We start from the raw sequence: 22,995 nt of genomic DNA, 5'->3' as shown, positions 1-22,995 counted from the left end.
AGCAGAAAAAGGGAAACAAAAGCAAAAGCAAAGCAGAGAGCAAAAGAAAATAAAAAGAAGCAGACATAATTGCGGTGGTGATGGCATGCAGAAAAAAGAATTATGGGCGTGACCCATTGAGCAGAGGGTCGGATTTATTTTTGAATGATGTAATTTATTTCTCTTATCTTTCGGAGACATCTATATAACCCCATCAGAGGGTAGTAAAAAAAACGGCAAAGCCCAAAATAATGGGGTGGAATGTTATGTGGAGGGCGAAAGCCCCCTATGCCCAAAAGAGCCAGACCCTATGGCTTCAAAATTATTCGGCACCCTGCCGTTATTATCACTAACCAGGTGATCAAAAGTACGCCCAATACTCCAAAATTATTCGGCAATCTGCCGCTCTTATCACCAACCAGGTGATCAAAAGTACGCCCAGTACTCCCGCCCAGTACTTCAAAATTATTCGGCAGCCTGCCGCTCTTATCACCAACCAGGTGATCAAAAGTACGCCCAGTACTCCAAAATTATTCGGCAGCCTGCCCCTATTATCACCCACTAGGTGATCAAAAGTACGTTTAGTACTCCAAAATTGTACATGAGCATCACTCATATCAATTATACATAAACATTCATGAGCATCACTTATGTCAATCATACATAAACATTCATAACCATCACTCATGCCAACATTCATGAGCATCACTCATGTCAACATTCATGAGCATCACTCATGTCAACATCCATGAGCATCACTCATGTCAATTAACATAAACATTCACGAGCATCACTTATGTCAATCAGCTTCGAAAGCTTCATTTAACAGAGCTCCAGCTTCGAAAGCTTCATTTAACAGAGTTCCAGCTTCAAAAGCTTCACTTGCAAAGCTTCACCTACAAAGCTTCAGTGCAGGGTATACAAATACCGCCTCCGAACAACCGCCACTTCGGCCCATACATGGATTCAATTTGAAGTCTCCAGCCAACATACTCTATTGACCGAAGACTTGGGGGACTACATTATGTACCATATATTGGGCCTCAACTGGGCCTCATAAAAAATACTTGGGGGACTTAGCCCATTATTTATTTATTGAGGAGCGAGCCCTTATTTTATAAAAAGGACTCCCTCACTTTTATTAGAGAGCACCCATTATTCATGTACTGAGGAACGATCCCTTGTTTTATAAAAGGGACTCCCTCACCATCATTAGAGAGCATCGCCACCTGTTGAGCAACCGCCTAGCCGCGAGCATCACTCCTAACCCATTATTCATGTACTGAGGAGTGAGCCCTTATTTTATAAAAGGGACTCCCTCACCTTCATTAGAGAGCATCACCGCCTGCTGAGCAACCGCATCGCCACGAGCATCACTCCTAACCCATCACTTATGTATTGAGGAGTAAGCCCTTGTTCTATAAAAGGGACTCCCTCACATTATTTCAGATTGGGCACCGCCTCGTATCGAGTATCAGTTCTAGACGACATCTAGTTTCTTCGGCCCACACATGGACTAAATTTTAAGTCTCCAGCCAAAAGACTCTCTTGACTGAAGACTTGGGAGACTACTATTTGTACCATACTTAGGGCATCCGTATTTAGATCTCGTATAAGTACTCGGGGGACTCAAATGTAATTATGTAATAAATGAAGGGGCAAATATGTAATAAGTGATGAGCTCTTATTCTATAAAAGGACTCCTCACTCTCCTCATTAAGGGGGGCCAATTTTGAGGCCCTGGGAAGAAAACCCTTACTCTCACATTACAGAGGCTCTCTCCCTCACAATCCTCTCAAAGAAAAACAATATCAATGTGGACGTAGCCCAAACATTAGAAGGAACCATGATACATCTTGTGTTCTTTACTTTTTTGCAGATTCACGGTCGGATTTACGTTGTTCCAAGACCCCTCCGGTTTTGTGCATCAACAGACTTTATAAAAGTTTATTTTGAATGCATCTGAATTTGAAAGTATATGAAAATTCATCAAACTCCATATACAATACACATCGTGTAATAAGACACTTGTAATTTATATAGCACTCATGATAACATGAATGTCGAATGTTACTGATAATACACTATTATTACTACATGTTATCCAGTGACAATAGTGATACTTGTTAGTGAGTCACAATACAAGAAAAAAATTTGGGCCACCGCACATTAAAAATTTGTGGCATAAGAAGGATTTTTATCTTTCGTTTATATTAATTGATTCATATGGACTGGTAAGTTTCAAAGTATATTTTGCCAAAAAGACTTTGCTTGACAAATTAAGACTTCCTCGTGCCAAATGACGAAGTATTTTGTCTGACCCCGTTGTTCTTGTAAACTAGGTTGCATGGACACTTCGAAATTTTAAAGTGTCAGAGTGTCCTGCTGTTCTTGTAACTAGGTTGCATGGACACTCTGAAATCTTGAAGTGTTGGAGTGTCAGACACTTCGCCGCGTCCACGACAAGGGTTGGACACGGTCAACAGGTTAGACATGGCCAAGACACTAGTCAAGATACGGTAGGAGCATTTTCGTAAATTTGAAAACTATTTTGAGTCAATTTTGGAAACAATGAAACATGTGGTCAATTTGGAAAACCGAAAACTAAAGCCTAAAAGCAACCCGACCTAACCTAACTTCAGTCTCTAATACTTGTGTTGTTTTAATTATTATGTTTGTGGTTATTTTAGTTATTATATATAATGAATGAATTTGATGAACATGATTATTTTGTTATATTATTTTGTTATATTATTATTTTTAATATATACAATATCTACCATACATTTAATATATTTTATTCGCCGTATCTAAGCCGTCTTCGTGTCTTATTTTTTAAGATTTGCCATGTTCCTATATCGCCATGTCACATGTCTTCGTATCCGTGTCCTTGTCTTTGCAATCTAAGTTGTAAGGTTTTGTGTTTTTCCCTGGTAAAGATCGTGTATTTATTTTGTAAAACTCGTGTTCCGAACAAAAAGAATGGAAGAACAATGAAAATTCATATCCCATTTTGGCTACAGTTGAGCAGGATTCCTGCTGAGAAACTGTATATACACTTTCGAGCTGCACCTGCCAAGGTCAATGGGAAAGCTCCGCTAGTAAGTGCTCCCGGAGCAAAATACGTTCTCATCCCATAAATAAACATATTGTATTGAGATGCTCTGCAGGTCCCCTCCCCCTTCACCTGAGTAAGCCTTGATTTCTTACGGCTGCGCCGTAAATGTGCCTCAAGGACTTCTCTAGTGAATGGAGATTCAACGGCTTGGTGATTGTAATTGAAAACGCCTGATCCCATAAAAAATGGCTGACAAATGATTTGTACAGCTGCGTGAAAGAACCAACAGACCTGGGTTTGAGCCTATTCCTGAATCACTTGAGAGCTGCACCAGTCAAGGTCAGGGGAAATGCAACACATAACTGCTTGCAACGCGCCTTGAAGCTTCATCTAAGAACGAAGAGCTTCAAGGCGGACACAATATTTTGTGCATCATACAACATACACAATATTTCAACAAATGAGACCAAGCTAGACTGAAAATTATAACGGCGCCTCATCGAAAAATATCTGACGACCATGACGGACCATCCTCAAAAGGAACCCGCAACTCAATCCCAAAACCTTTATTTTGTTGAAGGGGATGCTTCTTGCATTCTGTACTCCAACGGTCACTCCTAAGCTCGTGACAATGACCATAAACCTTGACAATAACACGACAAGGTGGCAGTTGGTTCGGAGGGTTTGGCCATGGCTTCCCCAAGAGCTTGCAGGCACTCTCCAACGTTGGACTCTCTTATATGGAGGAGTACACATCCTTCTTATATGAATTCAAGAGATTTTTCAACATACTCGGAACACCAACATATACATCAGACATCAGAATCAATCAGAAGGCTCTACTTTTTGACAATTTTTGTTTGATTAATTTTCTTTTGAACCAGTCAAATTTTATTACCTACTTTTTTCTTAAAGCGGTTCAGACCGGGGAAGTACCAAGTTGGGAACAAGAATGAACAAGCATTAATACCCATCAATTATTTTGGAAAATGCGTAGAAGGGCGTCCTTACAAGAGGATCTATATTGTTCCAAAAGTTGGTGTTTCCCTGTGTCTAAATTATCACAGAGATTCTATCTCAAATGTTGCAAAAGCAACAGCCACAAATTACAAAAGTAAGACATCAATCAACCAAACAAAAACAGAAGGCTTCCAATTTTGAAAGTCAAAGCTGCGGCGTACACTGGATATCGTCTCTCCAACTCCCCCTGAATTTGGGTCAATTCAAATCAGTGATGGTCATCGGAATGGTCTGGAGATCCACCGGGTCCAACAACTTCAAGCTGTTAAGCATCAGATATCAGATGAAATAAATTAGATCAATTCTGCATAACTTGAAGCAAATAAGCAGCTCTGCATGAACAACGAAAAATGATGTAAGAACATTATGATTCCCTATAGGATTTGACTGGAAGTATTTCACGCATAACCTGCGTTGCATGGAACTGATTGACTCTACCATCTTTAGCGTTTCAATAATGAAGGTTGTGGAACAAAACACTACCAGTTGTTCCAACCATGGTAGATATGAACCTATGAAGCTCAGCTTATAGATGCCCGTGAGCTCAAACACTCTTCTATTTCTAGAGCTACCATCTCCATGACATCACACCATGTGGAGTTGCAGTCCCCCGACCCATCTCACACGTGCACGTGTCTTCATGTAGACCCACATGCCGTTGGATCATAATCCATGTAACAACGTAAAAGTCCATATCTGGATTTAGATTTGTTTCCATCCGGTCCAATTCAGGGAGCAGAAAAAAAATTATCACATCAAGTTTAAGCCTCCACTTACCACAAAGTATTGTGAGCACACTGGACATTCATGCGGCTTGCCTTTCTCCAGCCAAAACCACACAACATCATGCTCATCCTCTGCAATTAAAATACCGACAAAAAAAAAACATCAAACTGATAGCAACATAATCCAAAAGAATTTTTTTTTACAAGATTCAGCAAGCAAGAATACATATGCACACAGAGAGAAGAGAAACAATGAAGATAGAAGTACCCACCGCCTTCACCACCAGGGCATCCAACTATTCTCTTGTCGTAATAGGACTTGACAACCGCAGGTTCTTCCTAAAAGCCAAAAATACATAAGTTACAATTTCATCTCTCTTTCCCCCTTCCTTTATAATAAAATTAGAGACAAGTATACACATCAAAACATTTGTGGCAAAATCAAGATTAAATTAATCCTTCCCCCTCCCTTAAAGAAGGTTAAGAACATATAAATTGCAACCTAATGATAAGGATAGAAACTGATTTAGTTCAGTTTCCCACCACCAAAAATCAAATCCAGATTCGTTTCCATTTTTCTTCAGAGACAAACAATTCTCATAAAATCAAATATATGAAAACAATTAGTACTCTTCTCTCTTCCAGTCCATGCCCGATAGACTCAAATTGAGCATTTCTCTGTAAAGAGCCAAACTGGGACGAATTAGGGACATTTACAAAAATTAAGGAGTGGTACCAAACAGTGCTTACATTATGTAATTATACAAAGTATGTGTTCATTTAATTTATCTGAAAAGAAAATTGTGATGGTGCTCAACTATATGTTTTACAAAAACAGTACGTGTGTATACTCCAAAACTAGTTCAACACCCCCTCCCCTTTTCTCTCCCTCCCTCCCTCTCTCTTAAAAAAAAAAACAAAACACAAATTAGCACAACAACAGTCAATATCGCACTTAAAAGGGCTGCATAAACTTTAACCAAATAGCAACCTTAACCAAACAATCATTTTTTTAATTTTTATTTTGGTATTCTAAAGTTGTCAGGACTTGAACCTCCCACACAAATTTGAAATAACCTATTGCATAATCCTGGATCATTCATTTGCATGGCTTCCGGAAACCAGACTCAATCAGTCCAGTCCAGTCCAAACCCATTACCAAGAATACATCTTGGTCTTTAGCTACAAAACCAGAATTAAAGTAGAATGACTTCTATACTTACTTCAAAAATATGATTTTGATATGTGCCTCAGATTGTAGATGTTTGAACTTTGAACCGAAGCCCTATTGGTTGGTCCATTTAAGCCACTACCGCATTTGATGCTTTGAGGTTTCAGTTTTTAACTTTTTATATTATCTCCATAGATGCTTTGAGGTTTCAGTTTTTAACTTTTTATATTATCTCCTTAGTTCAACCCAGAACAATGTACATGTAAATAATTTATTATTTACAAAAGTAAAAATCTTAATATGCTGTCCAATTAGGAATTATGAAAATTAACACTAACAGGTATGCATATCTTTTTATTTAATAAAAGAATATGCTTAAATAGAAGAACTGAAACTATTTTATAAAATTCAAGGTTCTAAAAGGCGTTAGGCGCTAATCAAGCGGGAGGTAGGGGACTAGGCGGGCGCCAAGGAGGTTTTTTTTATATTTTAATTAAATTTATTATATAACTTACAAATAAGTTTTTACTTAAATTTAAAAAACTATACATAATTGTACTGAGAAACATAAATTGCAAAATAGAATGGTATATAAATTATAAAGTACAAGAACATAGTAAAAAGTAAAAATATGGGGAACAAGCACATAATGAGTGTTCATCCATGTATCCAACAATTTATTGAAAACATAAAATGCAAAATGGAAGTTATCTATTTTCTTTATAAGTGAGAGTCGCGACCAGAAGTCATTTTCTTAAATAAATAAAAAAAAGCAAAAAAAAAGTCACAAAACCACCCAGACAGCCTAGGCATACCTAGGTCCGCCTAGCCGCTTATGTCAACCTAGGCAGGGTCCTGGGCGAGTCTAGGTGGCCTTTTTTATTTTTAAAACGCCTAGGGATTAATCGGGGCGGTGACCAGCCGTTTCCAGTTCTAGTTCCAAAATAATACTATTACAGGAATAATCCGTTTCCAGTTCCACATGATATATTTCTAGCTGACCGTCATATAGCATAGCAGAAGGCTCCACAAATCAAGTGACAGATAACTTTTGAAACTGTTACGCAATCTAAATTTCACGAGATAGCACTGACCTTTGTGCCAAAAGGACCAACAGGATAGTTGATTTCGAGAACATCCCTTCCCTGAGGAAAAAGATCAAGAAAATGCATCAAACTTCTAAAACCCAACGAAGTATTGGTTAATGAAAATGACACAGGAAAGTGTAAATCGTCAATCAGATTTCAACTAGTTAAGTTAATTCCAAAGAAATAGGTACAATTTGTCACTTGCTCACTAACTCATTTTTTCCTACATTTTCTCAGCAGTCAAACAGTCTCCTCAGGAAAAAAAATGATCAAAATCATAAATTAATTAAAAAAAAGTGTTACCTCAAGTTCAGCTTCAAGCTCCTCTCGCTCGTGGCCAGTGGCAATGGGCATAACGTCCTCAACCTTCTTCACACCCGTCGTCACTGCAACAAAACACTCAAATCAAAATCCCGCTCATCGGACAAAGATCTGAGAGGAAAAACAAGGGTCTGCGATGAGGAAGAAGAAGAGATTACCAGCTTCGGCAGTGGTGCTGAAGTAGCTAGGAAGGACAGGAAGGGGCTTGAGGAGGAGAGACAGGGCGGGTCCACCAGCCGATCGGCATGGAGCGGCGGCGGCTAGGGTTAGGGTTTTGAGCTGAGAGGAAGAGAGCAGTCTCCGCCACATGGTTCTGATTGTTGTGGTGGTGAGTGTGTTTTAATGTCAGGCCACCCCTTTGGTGTTGGAGACGAAGAGATTGGATCTCTTGATCTCCTTTTGTGATAATTTTCTGTTTGTTTCTCGAGAAAATGGGGATTTGCTTAGGGGTGGGAAAATGGTGGGAGGCTGGTTGGGAGGAGTCCAACGGGTCTTCGGGCTTGTCCGGAAGAGAGGATGATGGAGCCGGGTCTTTGCGGGTAGGGATTCACCTCGCACGTGGGAAGTTGGGGTGCACGTGCTGGAATTTGCCAATTTGGGATGGGATGTTTACGGGTCCTGTCATTTTTACCTTCGGTAAAATGGACTCTTGGTTAGGTTTCCAATGAAGATTGTTTAGCCATTTCTTCCCAATTGAAAGAAACTTGAGTCGAGCAGTTTGAGACGGAAAGGATGAGCATTTTTAAACAAAACGAGCCTTATTATATTTGGATATCATTTGACCTTATGTAAGTACAGCTTTCAATGCATATGATCTTATTCTTTGTGAAAGTAGCTTGACTAACTCATTTAGGATTGTAAACCGGCTCAAAACACTTCGAGCTCGCACCAGGTTTGGGCTGTGGTTGGCAGTGAGCAGCTCAAAATAAACTTGAACTCGGCTCGATCATTCAAGCTTGACATGTAATAATAAATTAAAAAAATACATGTCATCAACTCTTGATTAAATGTGTTACAAGAATAATACTTTTTTTATTTCTTGTCTAATACGTATTTAGAGACACAAATTCAACAAATTCAATTAACAAAACAAAAAGATAAACCTAGAAATGACAGTTTTGATAAAGTTTCTTCTTTTTTGTGGAATATGGTAAAAATGGACCAGGATCCTCGCCGGATCCATTCCCTAGGGATCCTAGGGATCTCACAATTCTGTCCGTTCATCTTATATCGTGCGGTCACAAATCATTTAAATTTTAAATTTTAAAATTCAAAAGTAAATAGTACCTAACGAAAACTGACCGCACGATATACAATGAACGGATAGAATTGCGGGATCCCTAGGGAATGGATCCGGCGAGAATCCTGGTGCGGTAAAAATAGTCAAATGAGACTTTTAAATCGTCGCTTAAATCACATACAGAATTTGAAAAACCAAGGCTCATTGCAGAACTGTTCATTTGTGTTAGTATCTACTTCAAAACTTTTTAGAGGTAAGATATTGCTATACGTTTATTTTATGCAAGATGTTTCCTTGTATGAAGATAAGGTGTTGAATTATTGCTTTTGAAACATTGTACCCTCCAGTTTTCTTTTACTTCTAAAGAAACCACGTCGGATGACCTAACCTGCTATCGGGCTCTATTTCAAGTGTTGTGTTTGAAAATTTTGTGTTGCGTTGTTTATGTTATATATACTAGTATATGTCCACACATAATGTGTATGTGAAATTTTTTATATTTATTTTTAGAATTGAAGGAGAGCGGAAGAGAGTGAGAGAATGTTGGAGTGAAGAGAGAAGTTTAATTTTTTTTTTTAATTTGTTTTTTAAATTAGAGATGTTAAAATTTCATGTAACCTGCAGATGATGTTTAAACAGAAAACAACCTTTTATTTTGTAAAATTACATTACTGCCCTTAACTCTTTTGTTGTAATAGTAGACTAATAGTCATTTCATCATCTTTTGATTGATAAAGAAAGTTATATTAATATATAGTTTAGATTCTTTGACTAACGTGGACTGCCAGAGGGTAAAATATTACGCAATTGATAGACTGGATAGTCTTTTCACATTCTTTTGATTGATAAAGAGAGTTCTATTAACATCCAGTTTAGATTCTTTTACTAACACGCACTACCAAGGGGTAAAACATTTGTGCAATCAAACCAACCTAGTATTAAAATAGCTCGAAACAGCTCGAGCTCGGTATCGGGCTTGCAATTTTTAAGCTCACTCGAGCTGGGGAAAAATTACACAAGCCAAACTTGGGCACAATGACATTCAGTTCCGGCGTTGGCTCATTTACAACCTTGAACTTCTGAAAACCTACCAAATTTAAGTAGAATCTTTCTTTGTCAGCAGGCGTTCGTATCATCAAACTTAAAAGGGGTATGAGGAATGTGGGGTTGGGTGAGATCAAATACAAGGGATCCGTTTTTTCTATGAGGAGGGTCGGACAACCGACATAGACCTCAGCCAATTAGCTTTCTTTGCCGTTTATTTTTTACCTCTGGCTTTTCGTCCTTCTCCAGTTTTCTCCTCAAGTTTCTTAAATCTTCTTCGCTCACCAAGCCAGTCAACTTCTGGTTCAATGCATATGCTTCAGCCATTCTCCTCTTGCACTCCTTGCTTGCAGAATCGTGAGCAACCACTGAAATACAAATAGGTGCAGAGTAAGAAAACAAAGAACTACAACGACATAAGCAATGAAGTTAGATAGAGATACTGTGTTTCTAAATTATTCGAAGTTCAAAGCTCATCAGTCTTCCAAGTTTTTAGGCCTCTAAAAACCCTCTGTATCGCCCCATGACCAAAGGAATAAAATCTTGTAAAAAAATTGCAACGCGGCATTCAACCATGGGTTGATTCCCCACATGACCAAAATTTGACAACTTTCATCCTCCAAATACTCCACAATAGTACTCATTTTGCATTCATTCTCACAAAGGAAAAAGGACAGGATTATTCAAACTGCAACAGGTTATTCGATGCATAAGCTACTGTGCAGGCAATAGTATGCACAAAAACACACATTACTATGCAGAACAGCATAAGTACAATCCATTCCATGAGTCTATAGTTCAGACATAACCTGACATATTAATCTCCAGTTTAAGCACTGATCATACTGCAAAACAGAAGGTTAACAGAACTGACCTGGCTTTGGATAATCTCTTCCGATTATACACTTTGCCTTTTTCTGAATGCTTTCAGGAGCCGTCCATGGCTCATAAATGTACTCCTTTGGCATTTCTGGTAGATGAAAATTGGTTATGCATTTCATGCAAGACAGTGTAGTCAGCATAATGAATATGCAGGAAATGAGAGGAATGTAACATACCTTTAAGTACGGGGAGAAAATGTCTAATGTAATCCCCATTTGGGTCGTACTTCTTTCCAAACGAGGTTGGAGAGTAGATGCGGTTATACTGGTCAGAATGGAAACAATTCAAATGAAAAAATCTTCATCAAAGGGTCACTAAACATCACTGCAAAACCATCAATATTCACAATAGAAAATCATGACTCCCAGCACCCAATCACACAAAGCTTACTTCGTTACACTATGTGAAAGATGGAATTGCATATAAACATTTATACATATATTCATACCAAAACAACCTTTCACATTTAGTTTTAAGATGAATGCTCACCGTTAGAAAATCACAACTCATGTATCCAGAAAAGGTATCATCATTAGCAGTGTTATAAGTCTATGTTGAAATCAACAGTCATTGCCAATCATATATCAATCAAGTGCAAAATATAAAGAACCCATTTATATCTTAAAAGCTGAGATGTCACTCACTTCCCAGCTTATATGCAACTCTATAAGAACTAGCAAATAATGGTGATAGATGCTTCACACCTGGTAGAAAAATGATGAGCACGATAGCCATAGCCAGTTTCCATTATTAATTGCCCAGTCTGAATCAATCAGAAGCCTCTCGAAAACATCACGGCCTTTTTCCCAGTGAACAAACTACAGCAGAAACAAATGGTATCAGAAATGAAATATACTATTAGGAAACTGAATAAAGGTTACTGGATGAGAAGAGTAAGGGAATCCTTACCAGATCACCCCGAGTCAAAAAACATGCAACAGAGTGTCGTGCTAGATGGTGCATCCAACCCCACTTACGGAGCTACAACAGATTACATATATGGACCAAATAGAATGCTAAATAAGAAGAAAAGGACAATTTGAATACAAGGGGAATTAATATAACCATATCTAAGAAGACTGGTTCCACCATGCCACAGACCAACCTGGATCATGATGGCATCGATCCAAGGGAATCCTGTTCTAGCTTCCCTCCAAGCTTGCAGCAGTTCATCATCATCATTCCAAGGTATCTACAAGAATTATCAGTCACCAAAGATATATTACATATACAGAAGCAAACAGATACTTCATCTTCATCAGTTTCATAAAGATAAAAAATCATCTTGTTTTATCAAGATATGTGATTAACTTTACTGCTGAAAAGTACATTGCATTTGATAACTATAAAGAGATTTACAAGGTTTTATCACACAAACACACAATAAACCAGTGTTTCTAACAAAACCCCTATCGTTTAGATTTGTTGTTCTCTCTCAACATAATGTATCATTCACTCTCATGTATAAATGTCAGTTGTCTAAATAGTATCCTACTATATGAGGATAACAATTTCTGAACAATACAGAAAAGGAGTGAAGTAATAGAAGTAAATTGGATACCAACCATGAGTTTACCTGCTTGCATATTTTGTTTCCCCTCATCCGATCGAAATTAGGAGTGCCAAATGCAACCGTGTAGAAAAAGTCTCGCCATAATAACTAAAAGGGTTGAGACATTGTTTCAAATTTCTAAAGCTAGAATGAGGAATTCCAAGATACAATATAACTGGTTGAGGAAGACTGACCTGTCCAGCAAGAGATACCGGTGGTGAAGTATGACTTTTTACATTTTTATATAAATCTTGAAGGCATATGTAGAAATATCTTGAAGAGAGACAACCAAACTTCCAAAGACAAAAAAAAAAGGTGAAAACAATGTAACAAGCAGTAAGAAATACTGCCAAGACAGTTTATATTTCAAACAATTTAAAGAAATATAAAACATGTAAATTTCCAACTCACTTTCAAGTAAGGAGATAAAACAGTAGTTGCCGGGGTTAAAAACGCTGATGGATCACCCTTAGGTTTTTCGAAATTTGCCACCCACTCCTACAACACCAATTAAAGAACAGAAAGACTCAGACACCAAAATTGACATGCTAACAAGTTGAATTCAGCTGAAGACCAATATTTACAATAAAATCACAAGAGTAGATAGGCATCCATGAACCAGGTAAAAATCATCAAAACCAGAGGGAAGAATGTTGGTTCATGATAGCCATCATGGAGAAGTATATGCACTACCAGAGTGTCAATAATTCATTCGCTGAACAGTGAGGAAATTGGTTCAGCCTAGCATACATGACTTGATGTATATAGTCGTTGCTAAGGACATATCACAGCAAGCCATGGATGTAAAGCCTAATAAATGTCCACAAGAAAGTTCTGCATTTCACCTTCTTTTCAATTGATTCTCGTAACTTCTTCAAGGCTTCTGATTCACCACCTTTAAAGGGAGAATGTTCGTCCTGCACAAAAGTATTTGCTTATGAAAAGGGGTGCTAACGACGTGCCGTTGAAAAAAGTACTCCAAACCTGTTGTGTCTCTTCATAGCCAAGTTCTTCAACTGTTGGAACTTCTGAAATCTCACATCTTCCAAAACTCCCAATTGGAGGAAGTGAAGAAAGTGTAATAGAAAGAGGGGACGATGCCCATGAGGGATCCCCAACAAGCTTCACAAATGATTGATAAGTCAAAGGTGGCCTGCCACCATTCTTCAAGACACCAAATATATTTAACCAATCATCAGTACTTAAATTAAGAAAATCCAGACCCCTCAAAGAAGCATTTAAAAACCCTCTCAAATTCTCAATAACAAAAAGAATAACAAAACAATTCAAAAACTCACCCTTCGTATAATATCCGCCGGATTGAAGAGCGTATGACTTACGGGACTAAAAACCTCAATGCCAGCCGCAGATGCATACCCCTGTCAATACCAACAAAACAAAACCTCTTCCAGTTACCAGAACATCACTAATTAACATCATCTTAAAGTGCCCCATTTGAGATTTTTAGCATACAATCGTGCAAAAATTAAGTAAGTTCACCATTTTAACAAAAGATTCAAGCTTTTCTACAATCAATCATATAATTTTACATGGGCATTATAATATAATTTCCAAATACAAAAATCTAAACCTGCATACCTTAACTTTAACATCTAGAGCTTGATAATATGGTTCTGTATCGTACTCAAAGCAAAGCCTTTTCACATCCCACTGCTCAAAAAATAACCAAAACCAAAAACCCAAAAATAAAAAATAAACTCAAAAAATTAGAAATTGTAGAGAGAGAGAGAGAGAGTTAATTACCTCCTTCAGGCAACGATTGAGGACCTCGCTGGGTTCACCTTTGAGCACCAACAATCTGGACCCGAGCTTTTTGAGGTTCGAATCCAAATCCGAAAGGCTCTCGAGCAGGAACCGGATCCGATTAAGGCCGGCTTTCGATGACCCGGGTGAGAAAGCGTCCGCGTCGGGCTTCATGTAGTGCGGGTCGATCACGAATACCGGGTATAAAAAATCGGAGCCTTTGGAGGCGTACTCGAGGGCCGGGTTGTCGTGGATCCTGAGGCCCTTCCGGAACCACATTAGAGAACTTGACCCGGATGACATTGTCGGGTTTGGATAGAGGGAAGCTAGCGAAGGTCGGAGAGTTCAAACCGTGTATGGTTGGCGCGCTTTAATAGTTGATTGGAAGGAAGGATTTACTTTTGGACACATTACCCCGGTCCACAAGATGCCACGTAGCTTTTGTTAGAAAGCAGCACGCGGATTAGTTCTAGGAATGCTCCTCCACGTAAATGCCAAGTGATAAAAGATGATCTACAACAAAAACAAGGCAAGTGACATTATAATTGTCGCAATGAAGCAAGGTAAGTGGCACTATAATTGTCACAATGAAGCAAAACTGGAAAGTGCAAGTGAACACAAAGCTCACCAAGAAGAAAGCAAAGCCATGTTGTTCACAGGCGTGAGCAAGAGGTCGATATTCAGGTTCGGCATTAGAGCAGACAACGGTTGCTTGCTTCTTAGAACACCAGGATACAAGTTGATGGCGAGAAAGATTCGATAGTCAGATATAGAATGGCGAGTATTCAGACAATCCGCCCACACTACTACAATATAGGCTATCACCGGCGGACCAAAAACCGACAAGAAACCCCGATTTTTGTCGGAAATTTGGCAAAAATCCGACATTAAACACTGCAATGTCGGATTGGAATAGCGACGCCATTGCTACCGTCACTAAAGGGCTTCAGCGTCGCTTTGTTCGCTTAATCCGCCACTACGCAGCGTCGGTTTAAAGCGACGCTGATGTTAACGTCGGTTTAAAGCGACGCTAGTTAACAATTAACTAAATAAAATATGCAAACTAGTGACGGTTTAAAGCGACGTTAGAGAACAATTAAATAAATAAAATATGCAAACTAGTGACGGTTTAAAGCGACACCACCTTTGATAATAATAATTAAAAAAAAGTCGCAATCTGTTTCTGTATTCGTTCTCAAATAATTATAACTCAAAAAAATTATATAATCGAAATAATAAATTTCAATTTTAGGCCAAAACAAACAATAATAAAAATAATTCAAAAGAAAAATAGTGCCATAATATACAAATGTTTTACATCTAACATTCCATATAATTTACAAAAATTCATCCTCCATGCTTTCCTGTGCTTGCCTTTGTCGAAGACCACAGATTTTGTAGCTCCATAGTGCCATATATAATACTAGCAACTCCATGCTGCCATGCTTGCCATCAGATCAATGCTCCAATACTTTACTACTTCAACATTAGGGCTCAAATCTCTATAGATTAAACTCAGGTTTTATACCTTTAAAAAATTATGGATCTGCGATTTCCAGTGTCCTTGCTCTTCAGATCCAACATGCATAAATACAAAAAAAACAATTAAAAACCAAGAAACAAAAATAAATTTTCAATTTAAGCATAAAACTATTTAGAATACAAAATAGAAACTAAAATTAATAATCATAATAATTTAAAAATGAACCACCTTCAAGATCTTCCTCCTCAAATTGGAGTTCTTCAGAATGTTGATCTTCAAACTGGTGATCCAAAGCAAACGGGGAAGGAGTTGAGGAAAAACTGAAAAGGAGGAAGAAGGGGACGCACAGATGAAATGGGGAAGGAGAAGAAGAAAGTCTGAAATTGGGGGAGAAATGAAAGCACGGTTGAAATGGGAAAGAGAGGGGTTTAAATATGGGTACTTAGTTTGCGTCCGTTAAAACCGACGCAAACGTCTGACACATTTTTTGAAATTCACATAGCGTCGCTTTAATGAAACTCGCGTCGCTTTAATGAAACTAGCGTCGCTTTAAACCGACACAAACTTCTGACACTTTTTGAAATTCACATAGCGTCGCTTTAATGAAACTTGCGTCGCTTTAATGAAACTAGCGTCGCTTTTAACCGACGCCAACTTCTGACACACTTTTTGAAATTCACATAGCGTCGCTTTAATGACACTAGCGTCGGTTAAAACCGACACTAAGTCTCTCCATCCATTCAAACAAGCGGGAAATTTCCCGCCTAATATTTCAAATACTATAATTTTATATATATTAATTTTATAACCCTAAAAAATACTATAATAATTATATATATTAATGTAACAATTTTATACCCCTAAAAACTATAATAATTATATATATATATATATATATATTAAATTAAATTTTAAAAATTGGTGACCATTGGATCAGTTTAAATATACATACCATTCAATTTCTTTAAGTGTTATACATACAAAATAAATAAATTTAAATCTACTTAATAAATATATATATACTTTCATTAAGTATAACATAAGATTTTGTGGTATCCACTTGTGTGAATATTTTAATTTGAAGATCGAATTCATTCATTCTATTCATATAGGGTCAATGAGTGTAGCTGTAAAAAATCATCAAAATCGGAGTTAAAATAACCGTTAAATCGTGATTTTTCGTTTATAACCGTCGAAAAGCTTTGTCCCGTTACTTGATCTCTGAATATTTGTTTTTTGTGATTTTTTGCTGATGTGATCTCGAAGCATATGCAAACAAGTTTGACGGTTGGGATCGTTGAAATTAGTTTCGGAGAATTCGTATCCCATCAAAACAATAGATTGACTAACACTTAGAGTTTATTTATACTTTCATTAAGTATAACATAAGATTTTGTGGTATCCACTTGTGTAAATATTTTAAATTGAAGATCGAATTCATTCATTCTATTCATATAGGGTCAAGGAATGTAGCTGTAAAAAATCATCAAAATCGGAGTTAAAATAACCGTTAAATCGTGATTTTTCGTTTATAACCGTCGAAAAGCTTTGTCCCGTTACTTGATCTCTGAATGTTTGTTTTTTGTGATTTTTTGCTGATGTGATCTCGAAGCATATGCAAACAAGTTTGACCGTTGGGATCGTTGAAATTAGTTTCGGAGAATTCGTATCCCATCAAAACAATAGATTGACTAACACTTAGAATTTATTTATGCTTTCATTAAGTATAACATAAGATTTTGTGGTATCTACTTGTGTAAATATTTTAATTTGAAGATTGAATTCATTCATTGTATTCATATAGGGTCAAGGAGTGTAGCTGTAAAAAATCATCAAAATCAGAGTTAAAATAACCGTTAAATCGTGATTTTTCGTTTATAACCGTCGAAAAGCTTTGTCCCGTTACTTGATCTCTGAATGTTTGTTTTTGTGATTTTTTGCTGATGTGATCTCGAAGCATATGCAAACAAGTTTGACGGTTGGGATCGTTGAAATTAGTTTCGGAGAATTCGTATCCCATCAAAACAATAGATTGACTAACACTTAGAATTTATTTATACTTTCATTAAGTATAACATAAGATTTTGTGGTATCTACTTGTGTAAATATTTTAATTTGAAGATCGAATTCATTCATTGTATTCATATAGGGTCAAGGAGTGTAGCTGTAAAAAATCATCAAAATCGGAGTTAAAATAACCGTTAAATCGTGATTTTTCGTTTATAACCGTCGAAAGGCTTTGTCCCGTTACTTGATCTCTGAATGTTTGTTTTTTGTGATTTTTTGCTGATGTGATCTCGAAGCATAGGCAAACAAGTTTGACCGTTGGGATCGTTGAAATTAGTTTCGGAGAATTCGTATCCCATCAAAACAATAGATTGACTAACACTTAGAGTTTATTTATACTTTCATTAAGTATAACATAAGATTTTGTGGTATCTACTTGTGTAAATATTTTAAATTGAAGATCGAATTCATTCATTCTATTCATATAGGGTCAAGGAATGTAGCTGTAAAAAATCATCAAAATCGGAGTTAAAATAACTGTTAAATCGTGATTTTTCGTTTATAACCGTCGAAAAGCTTTGTCCCGTTACTTGATATCTGAATGTTTGTTTTTTGTGATTTTTTGCTGATGTGATCTCGAAGCATATGCAAACAAGTTTGACGGTTGGGATCGTTGAAATTAGTTTCGGAGAATTCGTATCCCATCAAAACAATAGATTGACTAACACTTAGAGTTTATTTATACTTTCATTAAGTATAACATAAGATTTTGTGGTATCCACTTGTGTAAATATTTTAATTTGAAGATCGGATCCATTCATTGTATTCATATAGGATCAAGGAGTGTAGCTGTAAAAAATCATCAAAATCGGAGTTAAAATAACCGTTAAATCGTGATTTTTCGTTTATAACTGTCGAAATTAGTTTAATAGAATTCGTATCCAATCAAGTTCAATGGTGTGTATATATATATATATATATATATATATATATATATTAAGTAGATTTAAATTTATTTATTTTGTATGTATAACACTTAAGAAATTGAATCGTATGTATATTTAAGTCAATCCAATGATCACCAATTTTTTAAAATTTAATTTAATATATATATATATATATATAATTATTATAGTTTTTAGGGATATAAAATTTAATTTAATATATATATAATTTAATATATATATATATACACACACTTTATGTCGCTTAAAAGCGACACTAGTATTTAAAAATTATTAAAATAATGTTTACGTCGGTTTAAAAGCGACACTAGTATTTAAAAATTATTAAAATATATGTTTACGTCGGTTTAAAAGCGACATAAACATTTAATAACGCTTATAAGCGACAGTAAATCCGACGTCATGTTCAGTTAGTGTCGCAACTGCCTAATCCGCCACTATATTAGATTAAAGCGACACCACCCTCCGACACTATAGCCCCCTTTTGTAGTAGTGCCAGTTGGCATCAGAATAATTAGACCATGAAGAAGAAAAGACTTGAGGAGTCATAGAGATATTGAAATCCATAGTATCTTTGATGTAGCAGAGAATCTCTTTGGCGGCATTCATGAGAAGTGTGAAGGAAACTCGTATATTGGGCAACAACGATGACAACAAAAGAGATGTTAGGATGGATAGATAATGTAAAGAGCCAACTAACTCGCAATACAGTAGACTAGGCAAGAAGAGAGCAATCATTCGTAGAAGCTGGTTTGCAGGATACCATATCAACTTTGGAAGATGATCATGAGTATACTTAAGCTGGTAGATGTTGAAACCAGTGGAGTCATCGGCAATTGTAAGCTCAAAAAGTAGTTAAGAGGGTCAAAATCTTTGATGTCAGATTACCAAAGAGTGCAGTAAGCGAGTGAGAAGGTCTGAAGAGCTACCAGTAATTACAATATCATCAATATAAGAGTAGTAAACAGATAGTGTGAGTGGGACTGTAAGACCCTATATATATTTTGATTATTATTACATTTAAAAAGGATTTTTATTGAGTTTTTTTTAAGTATTACATATATGTTATTATATATATTTTTTCATAGCTTCCTATCTAGTTTTAGGTTAAGGTGGCAGTGTATAATGGTCCTAGGTGCTTTATCAGCAGTCTATGGTTGATGACAAACTAAGGCAACATGCAATATGGCCTCATTTGGCATGTCGTATAAGGGATCGGATAGGACTAATAGTACGGACCCGGCCGTTTGGTGTCCTCTCGTATTAAATAGTCGCCGGATTAATTTAAGCAGTCAAATAGGATAGTCGGGTATAAACCTTCTTAATAAACCCTTCCAAACACTACTACAATATTAGCTTTAGGTGGCGGATGATGGTGGCGGATATTAAAAACATCATGTCGGATAAATTATATCCGACACATCATTAATTAGTGGCGGATGTTAGAAAAATCATGTCGGTTATATTCGACATAAATTCCTGTCTGATATTTACTGGCGGATATAAAAAAATATCATGTCAGTTATAACCGACAGTAATTTTTAATCTTTTTTTTTTTAAATATTTTTGACAGTTTCTAACGGTTTTTAAGTTAATTGTGGCGGTTATAACCGACAGAAATTGACTATTTTATTATTTTACTTTATGGTAGTTATTATTTTAGTATTATGGCGGTTATAATCGACATAAATAAAAAATTTATTATTTTAAAATGTTACATTGATTAAAAATAATAAATAAACACATTTTTTAAATATATTTCTTTTCATGACTCTAAAGTCTAATGAACCCAATTCTCACGAGCCATAAATTTTCTGAGAGAATAATAACAACATACTACAATATGAAGCTCTTTCATTTTTGTAATAAGGATTATGCTCCCTCATAGGCAAGCAACAAGATACAAAGAAATTCAAAAAAAAAAATTTCAAAGCATCACAAAGCACATTTTCTAGCACATAAACATACATGAACATCTGGTGTACTCTATCATGTCTGATTTTATTATTTTAAAATGTTATGTTGATTAAAAATAAATAAACACATGTTTTAAATATTTTTTTTCACTCATGGCCCTATCGGATATAACCGACACGAACAAAGAAAAATTTTGGACGGTTCTCTGAATGTTTTTTTTTTTTTGCAATTTTTTACACATGTTATCTCAGAGTATATACAAACCTATTTGACGGTTGGATCGTTGAAACTAGTTTCATATAATGCATATCCTGTCAAATTGATAGATTTAACAAACATTTAAGAGTTAATGTTATAAGTATAAAATAAGATTTATCTACTAGTGTAAATATTTTAAATTGAAGATCGAATTCATTCATTGCATTCTTATAGGATCGAGGAGTGTAGCTGTAAAAAATCATCAAAATCGGAGCTAAAATAACCGTTAAATTGTGATTTTTCGTTTATAACCATCGAAAACTTTTGTTCTGTTACCTAATATCTGAATGTTTGTTTTTTGCGATTTTTTACATATGTGATCTCGGAGTGTGTACAAACAAGTTTGACGGTTGGATCGTTGAAAGACGTTTCGTAGCATGCGTATCACATCAAAATGGTAGATTAAACAAACACTTAGAGTTAATGTTATACTTCCCCATCAAGTATAAAATAAGATTTTGTGGTATTCACTAGTTTAAATATTTTAAAATAAAGATCAAATTTATTCATTACATTCTTATAGGGTCGAGGAGTGTAGCTGTAAAAAATCATCAAAATCGGAGCTAAAATAGCTGTTAAATTATGATTTTTTATTTCTAACCGTCAAAAACTTATGTTCCATTACATAATCTCTAAATGCTTGGTTTTTACAATTTTTTACGTATGTAATCTTGGAGTGTGTACAAATAAGTTTGACGGTTGAATCGTTGAAAAAAGTTTTGTAGAATGCATATTGTGTCAAAACGGTAGATTAAACAAACACTTAGAGTTAATATTATACTTCTATTAAGTATAACTAGTGTAAATATTTTAAATTAAAGATCAAATTAAAAATGAAAAGAAAATTGGTACAAATTAAAAAATATTTGCAAATGAAAAATAGGTACAAACTAAAAATAAAATATATAATAAAAAATTTAGCCATAAATATAAATATACTAATTGTAACATTTTTAACACTAAAGGAATATATTTAAAAATAAAAATATTTTATTATTCAAATAATTAATGATGTTATTAATCCTCAAGGACCTTAATAAAAATTTGAAAATAGAATTTGAATCAATGGATTAACAAAAATAAGAATGTGAATCTAAAATTTCCCATTTATTTATTTATTAAACCAAACAATTATGATTTTATTTTTTAAAATCGTAACAAAATTTTGGGGGGGTTTAAAATTTTGGGAGGGAGGGGGGGAATTTAAAATTCGTAACAAAATTTTTGGGGGGGGGGGTTAAAATTTTGGGAGGGAATTTAAAATTTTGGAAGAGAATTTTGGGGGTATTTTGGCGTGCATATTTTTTTTCTGTCGGTTATAACCGACAGTAGGTAAAAATTTTCTGACGGTTTGTATTTTAAAAATGTTTCTGTCGGTTATAACCGATAGTAATGAACATTTTCCAAAATAAAACCTATGAAGTAGCAGAAAAAAGAAATGGAAGCTGAGCCATCCATTGCTTTGTGTTAAATCAAAATCAAATTAATGTCTTCCCAGAGTTTGTGAACATGGCATTTGATGTCGATGCAGTCGGAGATGAAATTTTTTGAAGGGTCCGACACTGAGGCACTCAAGCAGCATTTTGGAAAGAAAATTTTGGAATTAGAAGATGAGAAAAGAACTGTGCAGGTTAACTTAAAGCCTTTATACTTGATGGTCTTATTATTGAGGGAACCGATATTCAAGTTTGTTCTTGTTTTGTACTGCAGCAAGATAGGGACCGTTTGCTCGGTGAAGTTGAAAATCTTTCTGCTGGTGATGGACAACAACAAAAGTTTCAAGATGTTCATCCCCAGAAGTTAAAGGCACTTGAGGGACATGTAACCATATTTCTTCTTACGACTGGATCGCTATTTCTCTTTGGATAAGCAGTGGACTTCTTTGTAATCCAATTGTGGTGTCTTTTTCGATGTTTTTATACCAGATTTTGGATCTTAAGAAGAAACAAGAGAGCCAGGTTCAACTTTTGAAGCAAAAACAAAAAAGTGATGAAGCAGCAAAGCGGCTGCAAGATGAAATTCAGTCATATTTTTTTCCTATTAAGGCTAATATTTTCTCTGCATCTACTGATATTTTCCTATAAAGGCACAGAAGGTTTAAACTCATCACTCATTTTTTTTTCCTATTAAGGCTAATATTTTCTCTGCATCTACTAATATTATATATATATATATATATATATATATATATATATTTTAAATAATAGGTTCAACTGCAACAAAGGATAAAACAAGAAGCAGAACAATTTCGGTAGTGGAAAGCCTCTCGAGAAAAGGAAGTGTTGCAGGTATTTACTTCCTTTCTTTTTCTTTTTCCACTGAACTTTTAAAGTTTTGGAAACTCACAAGTGGATTTTCATTTAAAAGGAAACATGTATTCTATTCTTACCTTAAATTTATTGATATTAGTTGAAATGTGTTGCTCTATGTTTGCATTTGAGTGCGTATTTTGAATGATGTGTTTGCATTTGGGAACTTTAACGAAGTACTGTTCAATTTCATCAGATGGTCGGTTTATGGT

The 22,995-nt window shown here is 35.7% G+C and overlaps 2 protein-coding genes across 3 annotated transcripts; both read right to left on the bottom strand.

Moving 5' to 3' along the window:
• Positions 1–3,990: 3,990 nt before the first annotated feature.
• On the bottom strand, positions 3,991–8,195 carry LOC103440698 (cytochrome c oxidase subunit 5b-2, mitochondrial). 2 transcript variants are annotated; one of them, XR_011577683.1, is made up of 6 exons: positions 7,521–8,195; positions 7,345–7,427; positions 7,048–7,098; positions 5,055–5,121; positions 4,541–4,914; positions 3,991–4,319 (listed from the first exon to the last, which is right to left on the bottom strand). XR_011577683.1 is itself a non-coding variant. In XM_008379392.4 (6 exons), the coding sequence occupies exons 1-6, from the start codon at positions 7,669–7,671 to the stop codon at positions 4,266–4,268; spliced, it is 486 nt and encodes a 161-aa protein (XP_008377614.1). In that variant the 5' UTR covers positions 7,672–8,195; the 3' UTR covers positions 3,991–4,265. The 2 variants fall into 2 exon arrangements, 1 of the variants encoding a protein (XP_008377614.1); XM_008379392.4 differs by having other exon boundaries at positions 4,835–4,914.
• A 1,320-nt stretch (positions 8,196–9,515) lies between these two features.
• Positions 9,516–14,221, bottom strand: LOC103440697 ((6-4)DNA photolyase). Its single transcript, XM_008379391.4, has 14 exons — positions 13,845–14,221; positions 13,680–13,751; positions 13,379–13,459; positions 13,065–13,244; positions 12,926–12,997; positions 12,492–12,578; positions 12,275–12,373; positions 12,105–12,188; positions 11,634–11,720; positions 11,438–11,509; positions 11,233–11,346; positions 10,705–10,792; positions 10,521–10,616; positions 9,516–10,014 (listed from the first exon to the last, which is right to left on the bottom strand). The coding sequence occupies exons 1-14, from the start codon at positions 14,145–14,147 to the stop codon at positions 9,836–9,838; spliced, it is 1,614 nt and encodes a 537-aa protein (XP_008377613.1). The 5' UTR covers positions 14,148–14,221; the 3' UTR covers positions 9,516–9,835.
• Positions 14,222–22,995: the final 8,774 nt, after the last annotated feature.

Source organism: Malus domestica, chromosome 17 (assembly GCF_042453785.1).
Source record: "Malus domestica chromosome 17, GDT2T_hap1".
NCBI lineage: Eukaryota > Viridiplantae > Streptophyta > Magnoliopsida > Rosales > Rosaceae > Malus > Malus domestica.
This window is presented reverse-complemented; position numbering and strand designations above follow the sequence as displayed.